The sequence below is a fragment of the Mercurialis annua genome, linkage group LG5 (assembly GCF_937616625.2).
Source record: "Mercurialis annua linkage group LG5, ddMerAnnu1.2, whole genome shotgun sequence".
Taxonomy (NCBI): domain Eukaryota; kingdom Viridiplantae; phylum Streptophyta; class Magnoliopsida; order Malpighiales; family Euphorbiaceae; genus Mercurialis; species Mercurialis annua.
In genome coordinates this window covers 17726584-17752463 of record NC_065574.1, presented here as the reverse complement: position 1 = coordinate 17752463, position 25880 = coordinate 17726584, and the positions used below count along the sequence as shown (strand labels likewise).

Below are 25880 nucleotides of genomic sequence, written 5' to 3'. Positions count from 1 at the left end.
AATCAACCCCTAACTCTAAGATTACTAGACACCACATAGGACTAGCATTTCAACACAACCCAAGTACAACAAAGAATCCATACAACCCAAATAATAAAATTAGGCAAGTTAAGCTTAGGTGAGTTCTTATTCTTAAAACAAAACCGAAGTCCCTTTCATAACTTAAATACTTGATTTAAAATCAAAAGATTTTCCAAAGTAGTGTGTTAGCTTTAGCTGCAGTATAGCTCAACACAACATATCGGGCGACATAAGTCTAACCCGATCCAACCATAAACCAAAGTGAAAAGAACAAAGTAAATCCAATCCTTAAATAAAACCAAGTTTAAAATAAGAACTCATTCCCTAACTTAATGATGCCAAAAACATAATAAACAATTAAGCTAAAAAGGTTGCCAACACTTGGCAAGTAACACCCAAAATACATACTCTTAAATGCATCACTTAATTAAAATCAATTAGATTTAAACAGCTTTCAAGTTCAACTTGAAACTAAAATAGCGTAGCCAAATCATTTCACAACAAAACAACATCTTACATAGCTTATATACCGAATACCCAAGTGGTTACCAAGCATCCTAAAGTAACTAACATTCTTTATATATCCAATACAATATAGTGTTAATTAATTTCCAGCCCTTAATCCACTAAAACAATCACCCCTAGTAAACCTTAACACTTATGCAAAACCACCACGAAATCATCGATTTAATCCACCAACTAGTTAAGCACTAAAGTACTCATTTAAATTCTTTAAACAACTTTTTAACAATAATTTTATAGCCACTTAATTAACCTTTAAAAACAGCGATATCTCTTTTAGAAAAGCCTCCATTAATACCATTCTTAAATCTAATCAAGGACCATCATCCATCCAATGTATTAACAAACTTAAAAGCCAAAACCAACGCATAGAAAATATTTTTAGATTTTAGTTTGTTCAAAACAGAATTTAATCCAAAGCAATAATGCCAATTCACAAAGCCTTTAGTCTAATCAAAGATTCCATGCCAAATCAAGTAAGAACAATTACAATTATCCACCTCAACACCCAAAGTATGAAATCTCATATTTCAATTACGCCAAAACAGAAAATACATCAAACCATAACATCCTAGAAAGTAGACTAACATACAATATAACAACCTCAATACACAAAATAAAGGATTAGAACTACTAACCTCTTGAAGTCAGCATCCAATATTACCAAAATTGGAAGTTCGCGTCAAAATTACAAAACACGCGCTAAACTTCATAATTTTAAAACCAATGAAACATAAATTAAAACCATAAATTCAGCAGTAAATCAACAAAAAAATCAGGATGGAGTCACTAACACAACCTAAATACCTAATAACAAACAAGAAAGAAGAAGTAGAACTAAGTTCAGCATTAAGAAACTGAACTACATGCAAGCGATCAACTTATCACCTTCTGCTTCTCTCACTCTTTATCCAAGAAAGAGCCCAGCCTTCAGCCACAACAACTGAAGAAACAATCTGCCTTCGTAAAAGCAGCAACCCAAGCACGTCTGATTTCGTTCAACTCAACAGCAGCACCACCCCTGGAACGGTTTTGACTTTTGAGTTACTTTTGAGTTATTTTATAGGCCGAAGGTATAACAAAAAGCCTCGTAGTTGTTTAAAAAGTACAAAACAGCCCTTTAACTTGTTAAAAAGCCTCGTAGTTGTTTAAAAAGTACAAAACAGCCCTTTAACTTGTTTGGGTACAAATCGACCCTTTAATGTTTTTTTCCGAACAGAAAATACCTTCTGTCCAAAATGAATAAATTTTCCTACAACCATTGACATGGCATCTTTTGAGTGGCCATCTTCAATGCATTTAATATTTTTGTAAAATTATAACTGTAAAATTATAACTTACCAATTTTATACTAATAATTTTTTTAGTCCATTTTACCCTCTTCTTCATTTAATATAATAAAAAATAATCCCTTTCTCATGATTTGCCCACTTCTCTCTACACTTCCTTCCTTCCGGTTGACCCGAAAAAGGGTCGAACCGACGATCCGAACAGTCGAATGAAAGATAATCCTCTTAGGTACAACATATCCAAAATACAGCTCGATCTGACGGTTCAATTGGGAGATACAGTCGTTTTACTACATCATGGCAGATTTGGAAAACATGTAAACATTGTTTCGATAACAACCCGGAAAGAAATCAATTCAACATCAAATACTTAGAGGCTCAAGGAGTACACATAAGTCGCTTAACATGACACAACCAAGGTACCACATATGCTAATACGAACATATATTAATCTGAAAACAAGTCGGAATCACAACGAGAAAATGACGAAGCGAAAACACAACCAAAGTCCATCACAAACCAAGCTTTAAACGGACAACCAATCCACCAAAATAAGTCGGAAAATACGGGGTATTACAGGTCCGACTAGTTATATTGCTCTGGCATGTTACATTGTTTACACTAGTTTATGTTATGCCTATTTTTAAACTCAGAATTGGATAAGCATGTTATATTAATTGTTGAATATTATAACTGCTAGAATTAGGCTGAAGTCTCGGTTTTCCCCGAGCATTGGTTTTCTTGCAGGTTTATTATAATTGTATGTTAACCGAAAGGCTAGCTACGGGTTTTGGTACTGCATTACCCATACCCTAGCGCCGGTCACGATTCATGAAAATGGGTCGTGACAAACTTGGTATCAGAGCTTTGGTTTCAAACCAAGGCCATTTGCATGTTATGTGTTTACTCTGTTAAATGTTGTTGTGTCTTAGGAACTACTGCGGATATAGGTTTCTGTCATGTCTTTAAAAACGTCATATTTTGATTTTAAAATATTCTGCCTACACCAATAGGATTGCGTCGAGTCGGTCATTATATGTTGATTTAATGCTTTTGATAGTTGCTGTTATTTCACTTGGGTGAACATTTTAATGTTGTTGATTTCTCGGGAAATCCTAATTGTTACTTGTTTTGTTTCATACTTGGGTATGAATTATGTGTTATTTAAATCGTTTTTGTTCAATCCTTAGGATATGGACAACGTTGTTCGTACTCGTGCTCGTGCTGCGGCAGAGCAAGAAGCTGAGGCTGATGATGCGATTTCCATGGAAGTCGATCAGAACGTACCACCAGTTCAGGCGTATGCTGGACGTGGTAGAGGTAGAGGTGCTGGCAGAGGTAGAGGTGCTGGTAGAGGCAGAGGAGCTGGTGCTGGTAGAGGTGGAGCTAGAGGACGTGGTGCAGCAGGTGTTCAGGCACCGAATGTGCAGCAGGCACCAGAGGTGCAACAGGCACCGAACATGCAGGCGTTCGACTTCACTACCTTCTTGGCTGGCATTGTCGAGATGCAGAACAACCAGGCTCTTCTGCAGAATCAGTGTACTGTATTGAGTCAGTTAGCGCAGCAACAGCAACCTCAGGCTGGTGCTGTAGCTGGTATGGGTGGACTTGCTGGTGTCGATCATATTCCGACAGACAGAATGGTGGTGATGACCTACACGAAGTTGACTCCGACTTCTTTTGATGGCACTGGGGATGCTCTTGATTTCTTGGAAGAGTTTGAGTACAACAGTCAGAGGATTCAAGCTATTGATCGTCAATCAAAGATGCTTGTGGAGATGTCGCTGAAGGGTCCAGCTAAGGACTGGTTTCGCGATAACATCAGGCCAGAGATGACTACATTGATTAACTAATGGGTTATATTAGTATTTTTCTTTATAATTTAAGAAAAAAATGAGCACAATCTTTTTATGTGTAATTTTTTGGCTAAACCTATTTTAAGGTCCTTAAACTTTTATTTTTTGGTTCATCAAGTTATTCAACTTTTATTTGGATTTCTCAAATCCTTAAACTTTCATTTTTTAGTTCATCAAGTCCCTCAACTTCTATTTGACTTTCTCAGGCTCTTAAACTTTTATTTTTTGGTCCATTAGGTCCTTAAACGAAGATCCATTTGAGGACCCAATGAATAAAAAAATAAACAATTAGTGACTTGAGAAAGACAAATAAAAGTCGAAGGACCCGATGAACCAAAAAATGAAAGTTTAAGAACCCGAAGAAGTCGAATAAAAATTGAGGGACCTAATGAAGCAAAAATATATGGTTAGGGACCTCAAAATAGGTTTAGCCTAATTTTTTCTAATTGGACAACTAAAAAAATTGGAGGGAGTAGTTCTAAATCTAATGGGGAAAAAAGTTAACCTTGATCTAGCTAGCAGCTAAGAAACGTTGGAATGGATAAGTTGTTTTAAAACGTTTTAAATCTTGTTATTGACAAAAAAAAAAGATCTAGCTAGCAGCAGCTAGAATCTTGTGAAATCTTTTAAGATGGTATTGTCTAGTTGGACCAATTTCCCAAATAAAAAAGTTGGATAAAGAGCTGAGAGGGTGAAGCAGTTTTAAATTGTGAGTTGACAGAAGAAGTCGCATCCATTCATGGAGTGTAGCAGTATTAAAAATTTAAAAGCTAGTGAAGAAACTACAAGTCAACTGTCTAATTACCATTTATAACGAGTTAAAGCAACAAATAGCTACTCTGTCATGTTTCTTCTCAAGTAAGTAAGTCATAGATCATGATTGCACCAAAGAAAATTTGTTGGACACAAAATGGCCAAAAAGAACTGTTTTGCAAAAGGAAAATTCAATTTGGACCGAATTATTTGGCCAGAAAATGGCTCGAAGGACTTAATTTAATTGAGAATATAACAGAGGTTGTTTCTGCAAAAAAAAACAGGACTAATTATCCCATTCTTCTTTGACCAATTAATTCTATTATTTGTGCAAAAAACAAAACAATATATTTCTTTGATCATTTAATGCTACGATACCACTTGAAAATAACTTTTCTTTTACTCTTCAATTTTTTTTTACCGTGACTTTATAATGCGTTGCACATCAATTTTATTTGAATCTCCCATGTTAATATAATTATAGTATAAGTATTTATATTATCCAACACTGTATTCTTTTTTAATGTATCATACCATATATTGTATAATCAATAAATTTTAATTTTTTATTTCAGTAATATTTTTTTTTTTAAAATAATAAATAAATTACTATGGATATATGTCAGAATAAAATACTAATATTAAAGTAATTAGATAAATAATATATTTATTTTATATAACTTTTTGTTAGGTTACAGCTGAATCAAATTATAATAATTTATAAAAAAATAAAAATTAGTAATATATAGCAATCTTTTATCAAGTAAATTTTATTGCAAAAGTTAAACTAACCAGTATAAACTGAATTAAATTTTATACAAAAATAAAGAACAACGAATCACTTTACTCCGTCAACTTGACATAAAAAATTTAAAAAAAAATTATTTTCGAGCAAAGTACATCAAACAATTTTAAAAATTGACATTTCGTATCAAAAAGGTCATTCTTTAATCGCACCCATATATATATATATATGTTGCATTAGAATCAATTAAATAGACTCATGAGGCTCGCGATTTTAATTGATTAAATTATAATAAAATTGGCTATAATTATTTTCATATTTTTTTACTTTATTGAACTCGAGTCGAATTCGAAAAATCCAAATATCGTTTAATCTCGACACAATTTTATATAACATACTGGAACTCGAAAGCTTGAGTTCAAGTTTAGTGTAATTAGAGTTCAACTAGACTTGCATATACTCATAATTTATAAATACTTATTATTAATTAATTTTTAATTTTTTTTATCCTATATATTAATTTTTTATTCTATTTATTTTCGATAATGACATGGTGTTATTGTTTATTGCTTTGGAATTTTTTAAAATTTTATTCTATTAAATATTATTAATTTAGTATATGGCCCCTTCAAAATAATATATTTTATTTTTGTTTTTAAATGTTTCATAAATAATTTTTACATTTCAAAATTATTTATAATTAATTAATAAACTAATAAAATAAGGTTACATTTTGTATAAAATAAAATTAAACATTTATTTATGAACGTTATCTTTCAAATTTTTGTACTATTCCCTCTAGTATGTACTATTTATCGATTTGATAAATTGTTTTGGTCCATAATCAATACATGTCATTTTATAATACAAAGAGAGTATTTGGTGCTATTTTTTCAGGTTTTTTAATATTTGGGTGTCTCATAGGCACCAAAAATTACGGCTGTGTGTCTCTTTGGAATGTAATTCCAAAAAAGTGTCTGGTCCCAAGCGTTCCGCATTGTAGGAATGCGTAACACGTGGCATTCCACATTCCGACAGCTGCTTAGCAACGTTCCGCATTGTATCAACGCGGAACGTTGTTTCTCTCCAATGATTGGGGAGCACTTTTGTCTCCCCAATCATTGGGGAAATGCAATGATTGGGCCAATCATTGCTCAAAAAAAGTAAATTAAAAAACAATATAATATTAACAAACGATATAAATTAATAACAATTTTAACAAACGATCTAATATTAATTTTACTAGCGTTAGGCCCGCGCGTTGCACGGTTTTGATTTAAATTTTTTATTAATATTAAAAAAGTTTATTAATTTTTTAGGATTCACTTAAAAAAAATCTAACTAATAATTATAAAAACTCTATATAATATATATATATATATATATATATATATATATATATATATACACAAAACACATATGTATGTATCATAAATTTTTATTTTTTTCAAATCTATCACCAAATCAATTTTTGGTGTATTTTTGATGACGTGGCCACCATAATCCGGCAGATTTGAAAAGAAAATGAAAGGTAAAATTCACCGGAAAAATAGCCGGTGATAGATTTGAAAGAAAAAAAATGAAAGATCATAGTTTTATATGGCAATTTTTTAAAAGTTATGATTAAAATGAAAATTCGTGTAAAGGTCGTGACTTTTTATGGAATTAACCCTATTATATATAATTAAAAAGTCGTGATTAAATGAAAATTTGTGTAAAGGTCGCGACTTTTTATGGAATTAACCCTATATAATATACTATTTATATTTTCTTATTACATTAAATGTAAACAAATACTATTATTTTTAATTATTTTCTTTACCATTTATCCTCAATTTTTTTCATTAGATAATAACAAAAGTTATGCATTATTGCCAAATTACATATAAATTTATTTTATGTTTTATTTTCTATTTTAACGAAATTTTAATAAATCTATAGTTTATAATTTATCCTCATAAGTATTCCAGTCTTTGAATTCTAAAAAAGGAATAGAAAAGCTTTTTATTTTCTTTAATTTATAGAATTTTGGATTGCGATTATCAAGCCGTGCAAAAATCATTTCCCTAATTTTATTGTACAGTGGCAAAAAATAAATGAATGCAAAATATCTGCAATATAAAAAAATGGCTTAAGGTCTGAAAAACTACCGACCTTTCATTTTTTTTTCAATTGCACCCTCACCTTGTAATTTCTTCAATAACACCCTATTTCGTATTTTTGACTTTCAATAGCACCCCGACCTTGTAAAACAATCAATTTTACCCTATTTTGTATTTTTGACTTTCAATAGCACCCTAAATCATCAAATTAAACTCATTTTTCAAAGACTTATTTGAATTTTTTAAAATTAAAGGACTTGTTTAAAAGTGTCCAAGTAGAAAAAAGTATGATTTCACCTTTAAATTTAATTTTTTTGAAAATTTTCATCCTTATAATAATCAAATCATCTAACTTTTTTAATTTAGAGTGCTATTGAAAGCCAAAAATACAAAATAGGGTGCTATTGAAAAAATTACAAGGTGAGGGTGCTATTGAAAAAAAATTGAAAGGTCGGTAGTTTTTCAGACCTTAAGCCCTAAAAAAATGCGTATCTTGCCATTTCAGTCGACCACAAAATATCTCTAATAGGATCGTTCTATAGTAGAATTAAGTGTGAGTAACACTATAAATATTCATTTAAAAGAATTCGATCTGAACCGTTGCTTACTATATATGTTACATATTCACCAAGTAAATACAGCCATACACAATTAATAGTAGAAAGAGAAAATTTCAAAATTAGCCCCAACATTTAAGGGTTATAATGAATCAAACCCTATCAATTTTTTTTAATTAAATGAATCATAACGTTTGAAAATATTTTAGAAATGACCCATTATCATAAATAGTGTTAAGAAAAAGTAACATTAGCTCTCTCGATTTATAATAAATGGTGCTGAATGGATGGAGCAATAGTTTATCTTTTGAAGAAACGGTAAAATGAGAAGACAGCCGTTTATCTTAAAAATAAATGCTAAATTAGTGGCATTCTAATTTATTGCATTTTTATAAAAAAAATGGTTTTTAATAGGGAGGAGTTGTATTATTGACTTTGATTAAAAAAAATGGTTAGAATATAAAATATCATATTAAAAAGGTAATGAATATATTATCATAAATATAAATGAAATTGAATTGAGTTATCATGAATATAAATGATTTTTAAAAGAAAATATTTAAAATTAATATATAATTATTTAGCATGTGGCTATGTTTAAGAAAACTATTTTTACTAAAAAAATAAAATTTATATGTTAAATGTCCAAAATTAATCTATTTTTGAAAAGGTAGATGTGAATAATTATATATTATGTCCATAACAAAAATGAAAGTTTTAAGGAAACTGAAATATTAAATACAAAGGAAGGAAATTTGTAGTCTATTAGGTAAGTTTTTTAAATATATATACTTATTGTTATCTTAATAAACTTTATAATCTAATACTCCATAAACTTATTTTGAAACGTATATAGCTATTAAAAAGGAAAAATAGCGTAGGAGGAGTTTTAAGTTTGAGAATATTATTTGTATAATAATAAGCAAATTTATTGCTCTAAATTGGATTTTATCATTTATAAGTTAATACATTGCTATTTTTTAACCATTAATACAAAGTTGATAAGAAAAATAATAGAAAAGTTGTTATGACTTATGAGTGTGAGATTTTAATTAACAAATGAAAGAGTGCCAAATGTCAATCATTGGGAGAAAATGTCCTGCTTTATAGACTAAGATCAAATAGTTACGTGGATAAAAAGGATAAAATACAAAACGAAAAAAAAATCAGTCTTTCTTTGTAGTCTTTTGAAAGTTATTGATTTTCAATATGTATTAATTTTTTGCATTGTATATCCACCTATTTTAGTTTTTTCCGTTTATAATATAACAATAATTTAATATAAAATGTATAGAAACACAAACCTATAATGAAAAATCTAACAAATGCCACCAAATGCTCAAATCAGTCAACAATTTATTTACTGTTTATAGAATTCAAACTCAACAAAATAAATTAATTAATTTAGGAATTTGTAGAAAATTACTCTTAAATTTTAAAAAATTACATAAAATATAAAAGAATGTGTGCACGATTGAATAAGTAGGGTTTAATGTGCCAAGAAGAAAGACGTTCGATGTACTTTCATTCAAACATCCCTCTCGATTTGATTAGAATCCTCTTTTATTTAGTTTATATCTAATTATGAAAAAAGCGAATTTCGAGCAATTGACATTAATATCCAATTAAAAAAATAAAAGATATCGGTTAAATTAAGATCATACTCACCTTCGAACTCGCTCGGAAATAGTGAATAATCTGATTGTTTGATCATTTTCTTTAATCAGCTGAAACCAATATCCAAACTAAATACAAATTAAGAAACACAAAGAAAATTGTAAAAGCCAAACATTACATCCACGAATAATTGACAATAATCGAAAAAACAATTAGCTCAATCTATATAAATGAAATAAACTTATTGTTAGACATAATGCTTTCCAACTAAATCACATGTCGTAGAATTGACATTCCTAATAAAAAAATAAATATAAATTAAATAATTTTAAAAATAAAATAATATAAAAATAATATAAATATAGACAATTAAATAAACAATACAAATTACCCTATTATAGTAATATGAAAGTAAAAATTTACAATTATATATAAAATAAACTGAAATAGAAATAATATGAATATAGACACTTAAATAAACACATAAAAAATGGTTAGTCTGTAATACAAATTACCTTGCAATTGTAATTTGAAATAAAATTTATACAATTTTTTAAGTATGCTAAAGAGATATATGGTATGAATTTGTTTAAGAAGATTGAGGTTGGAAGAAGCTATTATATAGTATTCAAATTGAGATGTTACGTTCTTGTGTCATTTATAACAATTATAAGTGGGCCTATGTTTAATTTGTATTGAATTGATAATGTTAATGTTCAAAAACTGAAATTCCAACGTTGCTATTGTTTTAATTTAATTTGTAATTTAATTGATAATTGCTATTGTTCAAAAACTGAAAAACTGTAATTTAATTTGTAATTGAATTGATAATGTTTATTGCTATTGTTTTTAGAATGCACCTTCAATAATTTTCATAACAGTTAAATGATAACAAATGGAAAGTAAATAATTTAGGAATAGATATTAATGACTAAAAGAAAAAGGTAAGAACCAATATTAATGACTAAAATATTGCTATTTTTGTAAAACGATTTTTGAAAGAAGAAAAAGGTGAAAAGATTTTAAAGAAGAAGAGGGAGAGAACCAATTATATGTGGCCAAATGTCAATCATTTGAAAAAAATGTCCTGCTTTATATATATAGTAGATTTTAACCAACGATTTTAACAAACGGTTATAAAAATTAATTATTTTCATGAGTATTATTGATGTTTTATTTTCATTATTCTTAAAGACGATGTCGAACAATTTAATTAACAAGCAAACAAACTCCTACCACTGGTTTTTTTGGCAGAATATTGATAATGTATTTATAATTATAGGTAGAAGGCATTGAAAAACCTCACCTGCTGCAATCTAACTAATCAAATGTTTATGATTTCTTGCATATAACTGAAGCTAGCTAGCTAAAAGTATAACTGGCTCATACCAACCAAGTTCCACCACCCGACCTCGGCCATTGAAAATAAATATTTATAATATTTTCTTCCACCAATCTTTTATATTTAACGTTTTGGATTCTGTCAAAGTCGACCACTTTCAGTGTTTTTATTTTTTCTTTTATTTATTTAATGCATGTTCAATAGAAAATCGTTTATTAATTTATATCGTTTTTTAAAATTATATCATTTGTTAATAATAATTTAAAATCGTTATTAAATTATATCGTTTATTAATATTATATTTTTTTTTAAAAAAAATATTTATTAATTTTTTTTAGCAATAAGTGACCCAATCATTTGCATCTCTCCAATCATTAGGGAGACAAAAATGCTCTCCAATCATTGGGGAGAAGCAACGTTCCGCATTGCTAAGCAGCTGATTAAGCAATTAATCAACTGCTTAACACGTTCCGCATTGTAGGAATGCGGAACGCCACGTGTTCCGCATTCCTACAATGCGGAACGCGTGGGTCCAGACAGTCTTTTGGAATTAAATTTCAAAGAGGCACACAACCATAATTTTTATTGTCTATGAGGCACAGAAATATCAAAAACCCTCTAATGTGTACGGTCCACTTCAGATCAGACATCTGGTTGTATGTTTACAAATAGTTTTACATGCGATTTATATTTTAATTACTGTTCATTAATAATTATGTAAACTCACTTAGTTTTAACTGACTCGTTAATATTTTCCCCTTTCAGAAAAATAGTGATATTGGTGTGACCATGCTTCCATTCTTTGATTTGAAAGTCGTTTATAAGCAATGTACTCAATATTGTTTTTAACTCAAGAGCTGTAGTAGTTGGGTATTCTAGGAGTTTGTTATCCCAGTTATCAGTAATTCATTTTATTTTGTATGAATATGATATGAAACTATTATATTTGTAAAGTTTTTGAAAGGTTCGTGGTTTTATAGTATATGGATGGTTTTCTAGTTATTGCTTATATGGAACGGAATTATAGTTATGGTATTGTGTTTGAGATAAGGCAATTTATATTGTTGAGACCATTATTACAATACCAGTTTTCAGAAAATGTTTTCTATAAGTTAAAGAAAAGTTTTAACAGAGTTTTCTAAAAACGTATTATATTGTTGTATTGGTTTTGAAAGCAAAAAAATTATAGTGATTTCAGGCTTGCTACGGGTTTCAGAGTTTGGGTCTTGACACCGTCGTTCTTCTTCTCCAGGCCTCCCAAACCCGTTTTATTCGAACTCATTTTGTTTTTGCGTTTTCAGGCTCGCTTGAGCTCAAAATTGGGTCCCGTTTGAGCCAACAAACTTGTAATAGTTATAGAATTTTACTTTTATAATTTCCCGGACCCGTCCCAGTTAGCATCAGCCCGCCACGTCAGATCTAGTACACTCCCACATCACTATGGGCTTCGAAGCCTAAGCCCATTATACCAAAAACTTCCAAATAAGATTCCTGGTCCGTTTGAATTTGAAATCGACTCCGGTTTGAACCATCAGCTTTGTATCGACCAGAGGAACAATTTCCATGTTCTTCCCGAATCCTGAATCTGACTATATTGATAGAAAAATGCCAGACAATTGCCAGATACCCTAAACTTAAGGTTTAAAAGTATTTGTTACCTTGTATATATATTACTTGTAAATGGGCACGCTTAAAAAATTTATCGCTTTCCGAGCACGTCAAGATCCACCATTTAACAGGCTTAATAGGATAATCACGTTAATTAAGTTTAAATCTAACAAATCACCTATGAATCTTAGGACTGTCATGAAAATATAATATAGGTTGTATAAGCTTTTAAGACGGTAATAACTAAAATCAATCTCACATATACATCCAGTTTAGTTTAGGCTTTATGCATGTAAAATGAAATAAAATTCACCTCTATCTATTACTCCCTTCGTCCCACAAAGATAGGTTAAATGACTATTTTGGACGTCTCAAAATATAGGCAAAGTTACTATATTAGTTTGAATAATACCAATATTAACCTTCATCAATTTCAATCACTTTTGCTATATTCTATAAATTATCATTAATTATCACTTTATATAATACAAAAATTAATAATAAATTTATCGTTTCAAAATTTAATTACAATTCCAATACAATAATTACCTTTCCCATAATATAAATTAATAATATTTAAAATATTTAAATAATTAAATTAAGACTAATATTGGAAGTTAATAAAATATAACTACTTTAACTATCATTTTTAATTCATGTACAAACTCTATTTTGCCTATCTTTATAGGATGGAGGGAGTATATGATAAAAACCCAGGGATTAGATGTTTGTTTTCGGAGAAACTGTTACGTGCTCACATGCTAATTTAGATCGAGTCATATGTTGTCATGCATGTTTTCCAGTTTTTTCATTTTCGGTTTTCCAGACTTGTTTACTTTCCCGCACTTTATCCTATGAACTACTTTGTACATTGAGATAAGATATTCCAAAAATATCTTATAAATCGATTTGATCAATAAGCAAAGTACAAGAACTTTGATAGTGTCCACGAATCCGATTTTTTGTTCCGATGCACGATGATCTCACCCATTAGCGTATGATGTTGTCTAATCAGTATAAAAGACATTTTCTAACTGAGTTAGGTGACGACTCCATTATTTTCAAAATCCACCAGATTCTAGATCAGCTATAAGGTTGGGCGAGTGCCCCAGAAACTCGCTCCGCTCACAATGATTATGAAGGATGTTTAAAATAGCATTTGGCCGTGTATTACGCAAGATTTATCCGGCATTCATTTGTAATAGTAAAACTGCATTTTGATGATAAATAATAAAGATAATATAAAGATCTTATTCGGAGTTTAGCCAGAAGAAAAAGAAATTAGGAAGGGATAAGGTACAAAAACGGCCTTAATATCTATCGAAAATCTCTCTTAGCCCTTTTATATTTTTCGGATCTCAACTAAAACTCTCATGTTTCTTCCATTAAAAAGAACACATGACTTAGTGCAAACATCCCGTTAAGTTGTTTGACGAGACACTTCTTTCATATCACAACACTCCAACATGACAATGCCTTTTAATAAAAAAGATACAAAAATAATTCTAATATATACTCTGATTCTTATTTAACCATTTTAACATTTTTTGGATCTTAATCACGACCTTAATATTTTTCGAATTTGATGTCTCCATTAACAAATATGACCTGACATCAATTTATAGACTTTGTAAAATCATAATTTAATAAAATTTAGTAATTAAAAAAAATTACAGTACCAATTTTAACTAAATCCAAATTTTGTACTCTCATAAATCCTTAAATTACTAATTATTTTGTCATCTAATTTTTTTATATATTATTAATATATTTTTTTTACTATGATCATTGTATTTTGATTTTTTTATTTTAGCAATTAAGTTGTAATTTTATATACATAAAATAAAATCATGATTTATTTTTTTAATGGAGACCTTCAATTCGAAAAATATTCAGACTATAATTGAAATAGTATGTTTTGTCACCATAGGAAGAAATATGGGGGTTCTAATTGAGATCCGGAAAATATAAAGGGGCCAAGTGAGATTTTGAATAAATATTAAAATTATCTTTGTACCTTATCCCAATTAGATACGAAATAAAAGAGGGCAGGAGATAGATAGATAGGGTTTGCGTTTTTGTTCCACGAAATGGCTAATTCACTGTACGGCTACAAAGGCGGAGGAGGAGCGGCGGCGTCGACATCATCATCACTCACCGGATCCTACTTGTCGGAGAAGACGTTGAAACGATACTTAGCCGGGTTTCCAGATTCGGATCCTTCTTCAAAGTACAAGCCTTCGTCCTCTTCCTCAATGTATCTTTCACACTATACTAATGAAGCCCTTAGGTACAGCACTTCCGCCTCTGACAGAGCTACATGGACTCCGCCGCCCGGCGTTGACGTCGCTGAACCCTTGCTTTCTGCTGCCCTCAAACGCTCTTCTGAAGGTAACTTTTACTTGTTTCATTACTCTATCGATACATTGTTTAGCAATCTAGGTCAGAAGTTCATTTAGCACTGTTATACAACTACTGTAAGTCATGAATTCTGAAATTCTAGCTACTTAATCTTCCACTTAGACTAAGAAGTAAGGTCATATTCACTAACTTGTACATTTGATTAGTCAGTTAGATTACAAACTGAGGAGAATCTTTATATCATAACTAGTTAGGGCATTTCTAGTCCACTAATTAAATAGTTTGACAACAAATAAGAAGTCGAATAGACTCTTTATTATATAAATTTGGAGCATTTTTTCTTTATTAAGAGCATATTTTATAAAATATTGAGCATTTTAAATATAAAGAATTATTTTACTCTCTAATTTATAATTTTATTTTATTGTTTTTCATAAATATTAGATAATATTGACTGATTTCTTTATTATAAAGGATGTAATTGGTTAACAAAGAATTTAATTGGCGATGCTCTTAGTCAAGGTGGTTTATGAGTTTATTTTTCTTGTTTTGAGTCATAAAACAATGCCTGACTTTTGGTTGTTACTTGTTATTTGTCTTTAGTTCCAATTTCAATCCCATCAGTGTTATAATGACTGTTATATTAAACTCTATTTTCAAGTTAAAATGGTTTTGTTCAGCTTTATTATGTCTTATCTTTCTTTTTTGGATTTTTCAAGTACAATGATCAAGGTTGCCAATTCTTTTCAATAGCCATCCTTTTTTCTTAATAGCAAATTACAATTTTGGATAACCTTTGGCTTTGACCCAAGTATGTTAAATTATATGTGAAAAGGGGAAATTATAATCTCAACAGTCACAAAAACAGAACTGAAAGGCGATTTAAGGGAGGGATAAATTCTTTGATTGTTGATGTTTTTAGAAGTTCTTGATATGTCAAAAGTTTGGAAGATATAAATTGCAAATTTATAATCAAGGATACTGACAAGTCTGAACGCTTTCCAAGCTTCAATTATCAAGGAGCTGGCTTAGGATGTTTAAGTTTATAGTTTAGTGACTTACTCAATAGTGCCAAGAATGAGGTTGAACTTCTTTGAAGTTTTATATTCAAAGAAATGCCACTACCACTTTTTAGGATGTTTAAGTTTATAGTTTAGTGACTTACTCAATAGTGCCAAGAATGTGTGCAAATTTTTAACCTATTAGTTTTGATAGCATTTTTAAGGTATTGGTCTCTTACAAAAAGTGACCATTCCTCAAAGAAGATGATAAGCTGACGCTTTTGTCCTCTACTACCAATGTATAACATCAACCAATGTGGAGATTTTGTAGGGCAGAATGATACAGAATCAATACCACTTTTGAGTTCTTAATTGTTTTAATTTCTAGTACAAAAAAGCTTCGTATCTTGATTAAAAGTTCGAGCTTTATCCATTGGTGATAAGATTCTTATTCAGTTCACAAGAGTCGAAATATGTTAGAGATACATAATATTCAAACATTATGTTTCTGTTTGAGCCTTTAATTCTGATATTTGGTGTCAGCATTTGAGAGTCATATAAGAGAGACTTTTTGTTTGATCCTCCAATTGTGATCCTAGGCATCAGTTCTATTTTTCTTTGAGGTCTGTGTTTATAATTATTTCCCCGTGTAAGTGTAATTTTATATACATTTGTCTCATAGGTTTCGAAAGACATAATGACTATTTTATTTTGTGTGTGTGCATGTTTTTTTCCTCTTTCCTGGATTTACTTCCCAAAAAAAATTAAATAATTCCAAAATTAATTTTTTTAATGTATATTACCATTGGAGGTGGATTCCTCATGTACTCATTGATAGATGAATTTCACCCATTTATCGTCATTCCATGATTGAAATTATCATAGGAGATAGCTTTATGTGGGTGCCACTTTTTCACAGGCGCATGTATGGACATGCATATAAAAGATTTTATACATGATGCTTAATTGGATCAAACTGTCCTGTCGGATGTATTCACAAGTGTTGATGCATGCTTTGGATTAGAAATGTGCAATTATTCTATACTTCTACCCTAGCTAATACTTTGTGGTTTAATCAACTTATGCTACAAGTGATATTTGACCTAATCATGAATTTCTCATAAATATTGGTAGATGATTCAACTACATTTTTATGTAGCCTTATAATCAGATTGCCTTTGCAGTTGATCCATAAATGTATATATTCAGCTATCTAGAAAAATCATTGATGTTATTAGTGTTATACCATTTGTCTGCCTTGAGTTTGACAAAGGTTGTAAAATATGACTTCCTTGTGTGCAACTTATGCACTGTTTACACAAACACGTAATGTATTTTATGATTCATATTTCATGAATTAACCTGCAAATTAACTTCTCTACTTTGTAGATCATGCATGTTTAATGTCAGTTTTGTAGGACAGGATTAAATAGTTTGTTAAAGGGACAGTGATGTGGCTAGTAACTACATTTGACCATGATTTGGATACTAACTACGTTTGACCATGATCTGGTTAGTAATTATGGTAACCATGATTTGGATAGTAACTATGGTAGACCATGATTGGGCTAGTAACTACATTAGACCATGATTTGGCTAGTAACTACGTTTGACCATGGCTAGTAACTACGTTTGACCATGATTTGGCTAGTAACTATGTTTGGCCTTCAGCATCCAGTTGAGATTTAAAATAGATGATCTGCATCAATTAAGTCAGAATTCAAATGGCCGGTTGTGGAAATATGTATCTTAAACTAATCGTGGAACAATGTTAAAAAAGATGTAACTTGCATTTCATGTATATAAGTTGATCCTAAATCTATATTAAATTGAAAAAGCTATTTTCTTATTGTATTTTTCTTTTCATTAAAAATTATTTTCTTTAAGCATATTTATATAATAACAATATGTTCTTATGTTATGTTTTTGTATAAACTTCTCTATTATGTATATAGTGCTCTATCCGACTGTTTTGGGTGCCCATAACACAATTGGGCAAACTGAAGCCTGGTATTCTACAAACTCTTTAGCAAAACGTTCTAGATTCGAGATTGCAAGCGATTTCTATTTATATCCACAGAGACCAGGGGAGAAGGATTGTGCCCACTATATGCTCACTCGAACCTGTAAATTTGGAGATACTTGCAAGTTTGACCATCCTATTTGGGTTCCCGAGGGTGGAATCCCAAATTGGAAAGAGGTGACCATTTATGATTATTTTAATGTATATTATGCTTATTTTGAAGTACGTTTTCATAAATATCAATGTACTATTATGTATTTTTGTAGAGTATTAGCTCAAAGCATTTTGAATTTATTATTTACATAAGGCATATGAAGTATTTATTAGCGTAAAGCTTGATTACAACCATATTGTATATTAAACTTTAGTATTTCTAACCTGTATAGTTATTTAATTATGAACATATTTTTGTTTACAGTATTCTAGTTTATGCTTTTAGTTGTCCCATCTTTCAAAATATTTGCATCTGAATAGCACTTTTATACTTTTTGTGGCAATGCTAGTTTTTTTTTGATCCTTTTCTGTTTTATGTAAACATGGGTAGGAGTCTCTTACTGTCTTATTTGTATCTTTAAAAGGTTCCAGTTAGGCCTCTGGTAAATAAGTTATACATACTCTTGTATATGTATCTATTTTGTCTCTTTTTGCTGTTAATAAGTGTTTTAGTTCCAATTTATTTTGTTACCATGTTACCTATCACACACTGCAAAAAATTTCCCCGTTTTTCTATGTTAATGAAACAGAGGTGTGGGGTTGCTACAAAAATTTAATTTATATATATAAAAGTTAGATTGTTCGCAATAAAATTTCTGCTAGGATTTGCATGGTACTTGTGTTATTGCTACCTAGGGTTGACCTGATAACTTCCTTGTACCTGATTTGAACACAAATGAGAGAATGTAATTGTACAAATGGCAATCTGCTCAGAATATCATGAGATTATTTGGTTTTTCTGAAAAAAAATTAGCCACAAAAAATTAGTTTAATAAACTCTCTATATTTTATGATACCTGTGCTCAGTACGTTCCCTCTCCATGGCTGCAGTTTGAGATTTCCTCCATCCTAATCTTAAATTCACAATCCATTTTAAATTCTTTTTCTGTTCTTTTGTCTTTCACTGCTATGCAGTGGGTTGTTTTGATCTGTAAGTATGTAACAGACTTTTGTTATTAACATTTGGCATTTTTTATATTGGTAAACTTGTGTAAGGAAAAGCTATGTTCCATGAAGGTATTCAGAATAGATTTACGCTTGTGAGTCCTTTAAGTTATGGAACAGAATTGCATTTTCATTGTATGCATAAAGGCCAGAACAAGAGAAGTTATGACTTATGTGCCACCTCTATCCAGATCTTTATTGTTTTAATTAAAAAGGGTTAGTAAAAAACAGGTCCTCAACTTTTATTCAACTTGCAATTCTGACTTGTATGTAAGGATGTGCATATTAATAATAAACTACCAGAGCTTTCCGTGCGTGTGTGCAATTTTATTTTACCATAATTTTAAATGCAACAATTGGGTGGTTTTCCCACAATGATTGCTCACTTGTAGGCAAATCTGGCTATTCTACTAATATGAAGTGATAGTTTTTGTTGGACGTCATTTTTAAGACAGGTTGTTGAAACCCACAAAATTAGGAATGAGTATCAAACTGAGAAACATCTCATGAGAACTAGATTATTGTTTAACGTGCTTTCTAGTGGTATAATGATTTTAAATGACATGATGCTTGGTTTTTATTCATGATTTTGCTACTTCTCCCTAATCTATCTTCATGGCTTCTTTTTGTTTAAAATTAACATCCTTAAAATCTTTTTTGCGTGTGAATACTCCTCTGTATTAAGGCTCTTTTTGTGCTTCTTTTTTCACATAACAAGAATTTTACACTTTCAGCTCACCTCTTTGTTCACACATTGCTCTCTCATATCCATCCCAACTTTTTCGTTTGCTCTTTCTGCTACTATTTTTCATAGCAATTTGATGCTGGTGTTGTTATTTTGCTATGTCCTGCTTATAAGGTTTACATTTTACTTGGAGAATATCTAGAATTTGAAAAGCTTAATAATCAAATCGCCTAAATCTACCTAGTTATTTTGTCAGTAAAAAATGCTGCTCAACATAGATCACAAAATTATTTAGTTTCCCTGTTGCTTGGCTGTCGCTGCCCTGTTATCACTAACAATATACTGTTAATTTTGCTGTTTAGATCCCACTTGCTGCTACAACTGAACCCCTTCCTGAGAGACCAGGAGACCCAGATTGTCCTGTGAGTAGCATTGCAGAGTGTTATCACTTATTTAGGCATTGAATCAACAATGTTTAAATTTTTTATTAATTAATTACTGCTCAATTATTGTGTAGTACTTCCTAAAAACTCAGAGATGCAAATATGGTTCAAAATGCAAGTTTAATCATCCAAAGGATAGTTTGGCTTCGGTATGTACTATCATTGAAAATTTCCACCCAAACTGTCCTGGGTTCTTTCATATCAGTTTTTTGATGACATTCTCAGGGTGGTACTCAAAGCAATGATGATTTCTCCTTACCAGAGAGGCCGTCTGAGCCCTTATGTGCAGTAAGATATTAATACCTCATCTTCTCACGTATATATTCAAGTCAGGTCGCAAGTTTGCTCATTTTGATGTGTAACAGTTCTATGCAAAGACTGGAAGATGCAAATTTGGTGCGACATGCAAATTCCATCATCCAAAGGATTTGCAGATAGCATCAGGTCAAGAGAATGGTAACACAATGCAGAATGAATCAGCAGTTATGACTGATGGAACAACTGGAGATGTCAACGCAATGAAATCATTAGTATCATTTGATCAAGCCTTATTTCATAATTCCAAAGGACTTCCAATACGGGCGGTAATTTATTTCTGGTGATCTTGCTAACATTAAATGGTTGACAAGTCATTAAGGTGTATTTTGTGCCTTATTGTTATTATTATTTATTGAGTACTCATAAGGAACTTCTCTTTGGCCATTCGCCTCCCTTTTTAAGTTTTTCCTACGCCATATATGGCCTTTCTTTATATGACTTCCATTATTCATTCCCATCCCTCATAAAATTTAGCTAGTTCTTTTTTATCTTGCTACAAATTATGTATAAAATCAATCTATTTTTAAATTACACATTTACTTTTTCAAATAGAATGCTTTCACTCTCACTCTCACTCTCACTCTCACTCTCACTCTCACTCTCACTCTCACTATCACTCTCACTCTCACTACTTACAAGTTAATGGCGATTCTTAAGTTTTTTTCTTTCTCTTAATTGATAGAAGTTTTCGGTTCTCTTCTAATATCCAATATAATGTGAAATATGAATATAATCATTTATATTCTAAAGGTGATTCTAAAATGTTCTAGCTACAAAATAAGTAATACTGATATCCTGCACTTTGTACATGACTGACTATTTTGTTACTTGAAATTAATGAACCCAATGTCTTGGTTGCATTCATTGCAATTAACAAGAATAAATGAACATCATGTTCGTTGAATAGCATCGGAACTTAACTAAAGTGCCAATGAGGCTTGCATTTTTTGCAGGTTATTTTTTTTAATTTAAAATGTGCTATGCTTGATGTATATTTCTGCATCTTGTTTTTTTCCCTAACATACACAATTGTTTTCCTTTTTCTCTGTCTGTAGTCGCTTTTCTTCCCTCTCTCTCTTTCTCTCTTGTCTCAGTTGAAAATTTTACATTACTGACTTTTGGAAACTAGGGAAATTTTCCAGCCAATCTTTCCAGACAAAGATTTCCTATCAATCTTGAATCAAGGTTAATTGTTAGAGGGCAATGCTCTTATTCAGCTCAACAGTTCTAAGTTCATCTCATAAGAGAACATTTCAGTATGACACTCATAAAAGAAAGAACTTTACTATATGCTATCCTTGTACTTGTTTTATCGACTTTATTCCAGTTCTAAATGGCTGGAAAGCCCTAACTTGGTACCTTTTCCAAACTTCTTTGTGCTATCTCATTCTTCCGATTTCCAAGATCATTTTATTTGATATCACGTTTTTTTCTTAACTTTTATTTATATGATTTAATTGTCTTGGCTGCTTGATGTCTGCTGCTTTTAAATATATCCCATTGGCTTTCTTGATAAATCCTTTAGTTGCTGACTTGGTTTGGTGTATATGAGAGCTGTCATTTGTTTTATTTTTTACTCACTTTAATCTTTTCAATATAATATTCAGCTTTGTAATGTCTCTTTACCTGAATTTTTATTGAATGTGATCCTTTGTTCATAGGGTGAAGTGGATTGTCCATTCTACCTGAAAATGGGAAGGTTTGTATCTTCCTTTTGTTTGCAATAAAAAAAGAGAACGACCAAGCTCACTAATTTACTTCTTTTCTTCCCAATCAGTTGCAAGTATGGTGCCACTTGCCGCTATAATCATCCTGATAGAAATGGTATGTACACATTCTGGTGCATTCAGTAAATACTTTTTCTAAACTTATCAAAACTATCTTTGAAGCGTTATTCTGCTTCTTCCATTTCCTTTTTTTTTTCTGACTATCTGAACAACTTTAAAACTTACATCTGTTTTTTGCAGCAGTTAATCAATTTGTCGCCTCTCCAGCAGCTAATCTGAACGTCGGCATTGTTAACCCAGCTGCCTCAATATATCAAGCTATTGACCCTAGATTTGTTCAGCCAATGGTAAATAGGATACTATAAACATATTCATTTATCAATCTTTTCTTTTTAAAGGATCTGTATTTGATGCCTGAATTATTCAGTTGCATGCATGCCTAAGTTAGATGGATTAAGAATATTTTCTCCCTTCGTGCATGGAGATTGGGTTTATGGGTTATGTCTGGGGGTAACTTAGTTTGAAATTTGTGAAATTGGTTGAATCAGCTAGTGTTCTTAAGCTTGTGTTCTTGCTGCAGCAATGAGACAAATAATTGCCAAGTGGGATTAAGGTGGTGAATAGATGGCGTGATTTTCTGTTGTACTCTCACGTGATTTAATTATTTATTTTTGTGTCAATTGGCTAGTGGGCACTTGTGGTCCTCTCAAGTTTGACGGAAAAAGGAACCTCCCATTTCCTCTAAACTTTCTCTTTGATCAATTGTTTTTTGAGATATTATTCATTTGGAATATTGGTCTTCTACTTAGGCTTCATATGTTTTTGGTAAAAAAACTTGTTGAGTAAAAACTTATTTCTAGTTGATTGATTGCCTGCAGATATTGATATGTAAATCATGTTTCAGGTAAATGGAATACAATGAAGAATATCAACTTTGTATGCATTTGTAAATTATCTATTAATTTTATATTTTCTTTAAGTTTGTACAAATCTGTATATGAGTTCCCTTTTTGAAAAGTTATTTTCCTTGCAAATCACTGTCGACTTGCTGACCAGGAACATATAATTTTCATCAACCAATTTTCTTGGACATCTAAATACTTGAGAATGCAGAAAGTAATTTTTGTGAAACAGAAACAGTTCGGCAGTTTGTATCAGATTCCATGCATACTGTTTGTATACTATATGAGTTTTTCAGTATGTTAAGAGTTTTGCCCCGTAACATTAGTCTGAAAAATAGTCTGCCTTTCATGAAATTCTTGTTCAATAACATAATTGCTTTCATTTGTTTGGTTTATATAGCTAAAGTTTTTAGTACTGTTACAAATACGTGTCTTCCGATATATCCCTTGGCATTGTATGACTAATGAGAACTAACTTATGTGGTTTTTGCTTTAATACTGATGTCTTTTACTTGTTTGCTATGCAGCTTGGAGTGGGACCAACTATATATCCTCAGAGACCTGGACATTCAGAATGTGATGTGTGTTTCTGTGATTTCACATTCTGTTTCTGTGATTTCACATTCTGTTTCTGTAGTACATAATCAATTTCATCAATTAGGCCATAGGAGTTTAGCTGGTGGCATTTGCAAAAACAATTTAGTTTTTGCCTTTCTGGTTTTCTTTGGGAGGGTTTTTGTTACTTTATAATAGAAGTCTCAAACTTTTGTAACTAGCATTGTTATACTTTTTGTCGAGTAAAGATTAGTTTTCGACAATTTAGTTTTTGCCTTTCGGGTTTTCTTTGGGAGGTTTCTGTTTCTTTATAAATAGAAGTCACAAACTTTTGTAACTACCATTGTTTTACTTTTTGTCGAGTAAAGATTAGTTTTCGGTTTATATTTCGGATTCTTTTTCTTGATTCAAGGCATCAGTTAATTTATTGATTCGTGTTCTTTTCACCATTCTCAGTATTATATGAAGACGGGTGTGTGCAAGTTTGGGGAAAGATGCAGGTTCCATCACCCTATTGATAGGCTGACACCACAACAGGCTAAGCTTACGCTTGCAGGATTTCCTAGGAGAGAGGTATGAATTAATGCTATGCCCTTATAGATTCACAATTCTCTCTCTTTTTCTCATTTGACAAGTGGTTTTCCCTCCCTTATCAGTAAAAATAAAAAAACCGTTTTGATGTATACGACTTTTTCCCTAGCCAAGCCAAATTTAGCTTTAGGCAATCAAAGATGAGTTCTTCCTTTTTTTGATTTGGTGTTACGTGTGCTAGATTTATAAGGAAATAATAGTCGGGGGATATAATTTTTGTTTTTTTGGACATGTTACTATCCATCTGCTATATTAATATTGTAAGCCTGAGATTTGTTTACATCGTTTTAGCATGCCTAGAGTTTGACCAATTTTTTAAATTCATTTTTTAATAAAAATAGGAGTCGTTTTTTCTGCAAATGATTTCACTCGTATGACCACAAGAGAACAGCAATTTCATTATTGCGGTCTTTGCAATCTAACACCTTATCATCTTGTGTCGATATTTTATTTATTTTTTCATGTGCCAATGTCTCCCCCATGTTACATCTTCCTTTCGGTTCGACACTCGAACAACTTTAGTTTTCTGGTTTAGTTTGGAAATACAAAATTTCAGTTCAGTTATAAAACAAACTGCTGGGTTCGGTTTGAGTTTTAGTTCAGTTCAGCTCCGTTTAATAAGTGAAGAGTGCATGGTAAATTTTGACAGGGTGGTGTTCATTGTCCATATTACATGAAGACTGGAACATGCAAGTATGGTGCAACATGCAAATTTGACCATCCACCCCCTGGAGAAGTAATGGCAGTTGCATCATCACAAGGGGCGGAAGCTGGAATTGTTCAAGTTCTGTAGCGCCAAGGCCACGAACATGAATGTTATCTTTAATCTCGTGTTAGTTTTTGTGTTTAGTAGATGAGCTTTGTGTGTAATCTAATTTTCTTTTACGCATCTCTAGTATTTGCTTTGAAGTTAGGCAACTATTTTACCATCTGAAACACTTGTCAGCCTTGTTTAGTTACTTTCTACGTTTTATTATTAATTTTTCTTTATTTGTTGTGTTATCTTCTAACTTCTCGGTCTAAAGCTATCTATTTCTGAAATTTTATATTTATAATCAATTTTATGTGCTTTTCGTTTTTCATCTGAGTTTCTTGTTTGTGCAAACTAAAGTATGGCATTAAGACTTTCTGTTTGCTAATGTGGCCAAGTGAATGATAATAAATAATTCTTAGGTACGTACATGCAAATTATACAAATAAACTCTTAAAGTCTTGAGCGAAGGATGCTTCTGCCCCTAATGTATAATTCAGTATACCTCAGCCCTTAAACTTATTAAAATAATACAAACAACTTCTTAGCGTTATTGAGTTAATGCAGTCCTTTAATTAATAAAACATATGAACAAAGGGTCAATGCACCCCCTAAACTTATAACACAGGATCATTTAATCCAGTTTTTTTTTTACTAACTCACAAACTCTTCATTTATGGATCAAATTATCCATAATTAATTTTTTTTTTATTGGAAAAATAGGTTTAGAATAATTTTATCGCAACAATTAGAAAATTTTCTAATTTTTTTTTTGCATACCTCACCTTCCAAATTCATGAGTCGCGACCGGCGCTAAAGAACAGGAGTGGTTGTTCCGGAATCTGTAGCAAATCTTAAAACAAATACCTTTTTCTTTAAAAACCCTATATAAAATTCGTTACAAATCGTTACAAATATTTCGCAAAACGTGAGACAATTTGAACATGGTAACA

General features: G+C 31.0%; 1 protein-coding gene across 5 annotated transcripts in view; it reads left to right on the top strand.

Annotated features, from left to right (window-relative positions):
• LOC126680693 (zinc finger CCCH domain-containing protein 37) overlaps window positions 1-25178 on the top strand; it is a 43527-nt gene extending 18349 nt beyond the window's left edge. Inside the window, exons 1-12 of one of the 5 annotated variants that reach the window (XM_050375859.2) lie at window positions 14361-14803; window positions 17730-17974; window positions 20003-20062; window positions 20158-20232; window positions 20309-20371; window positions 20449-20667; window positions 22063-22100; window positions 22179-22225; window positions 22369-22475; window positions 23558-23611; window positions 24042-24158; window positions 24826-25178. In XM_050375859.2, the coding sequence (XP_050231816.2) occupies window positions 14503-14803; window positions 17730-17974; window positions 20003-20062; window positions 20158-20232; window positions 20309-20371; window positions 20449-20667; window positions 22063-22100; window positions 22179-22225; window positions 22369-22475; window positions 23558-23611; window positions 24042-24158; window positions 24826-24969 (1470 nt within the window). In that variant the 5' untranslated portion in view covers window positions 14361-14502 and the 3' untranslated portion in view covers window positions 24970-25178. Of the gene's footprint in view, window positions 1-14360; window positions 14804-17729; window positions 17975-20002; window positions 20063-20157; window positions 20233-20308; window positions 20372-20448; window positions 20668-22062; window positions 22101-22178; window positions 22226-22368; window positions 22476-23557; window positions 23612-24041; window positions 24159-24825 lie in introns of those variants that run through there. The other 4 variants (XM_050375860.2, XM_050375858.2, XM_050375861.2 and 1 more) reach the window with 4 other exon arrangements.
• Window positions 25179-25880: the final 702 nt, after the last annotated feature.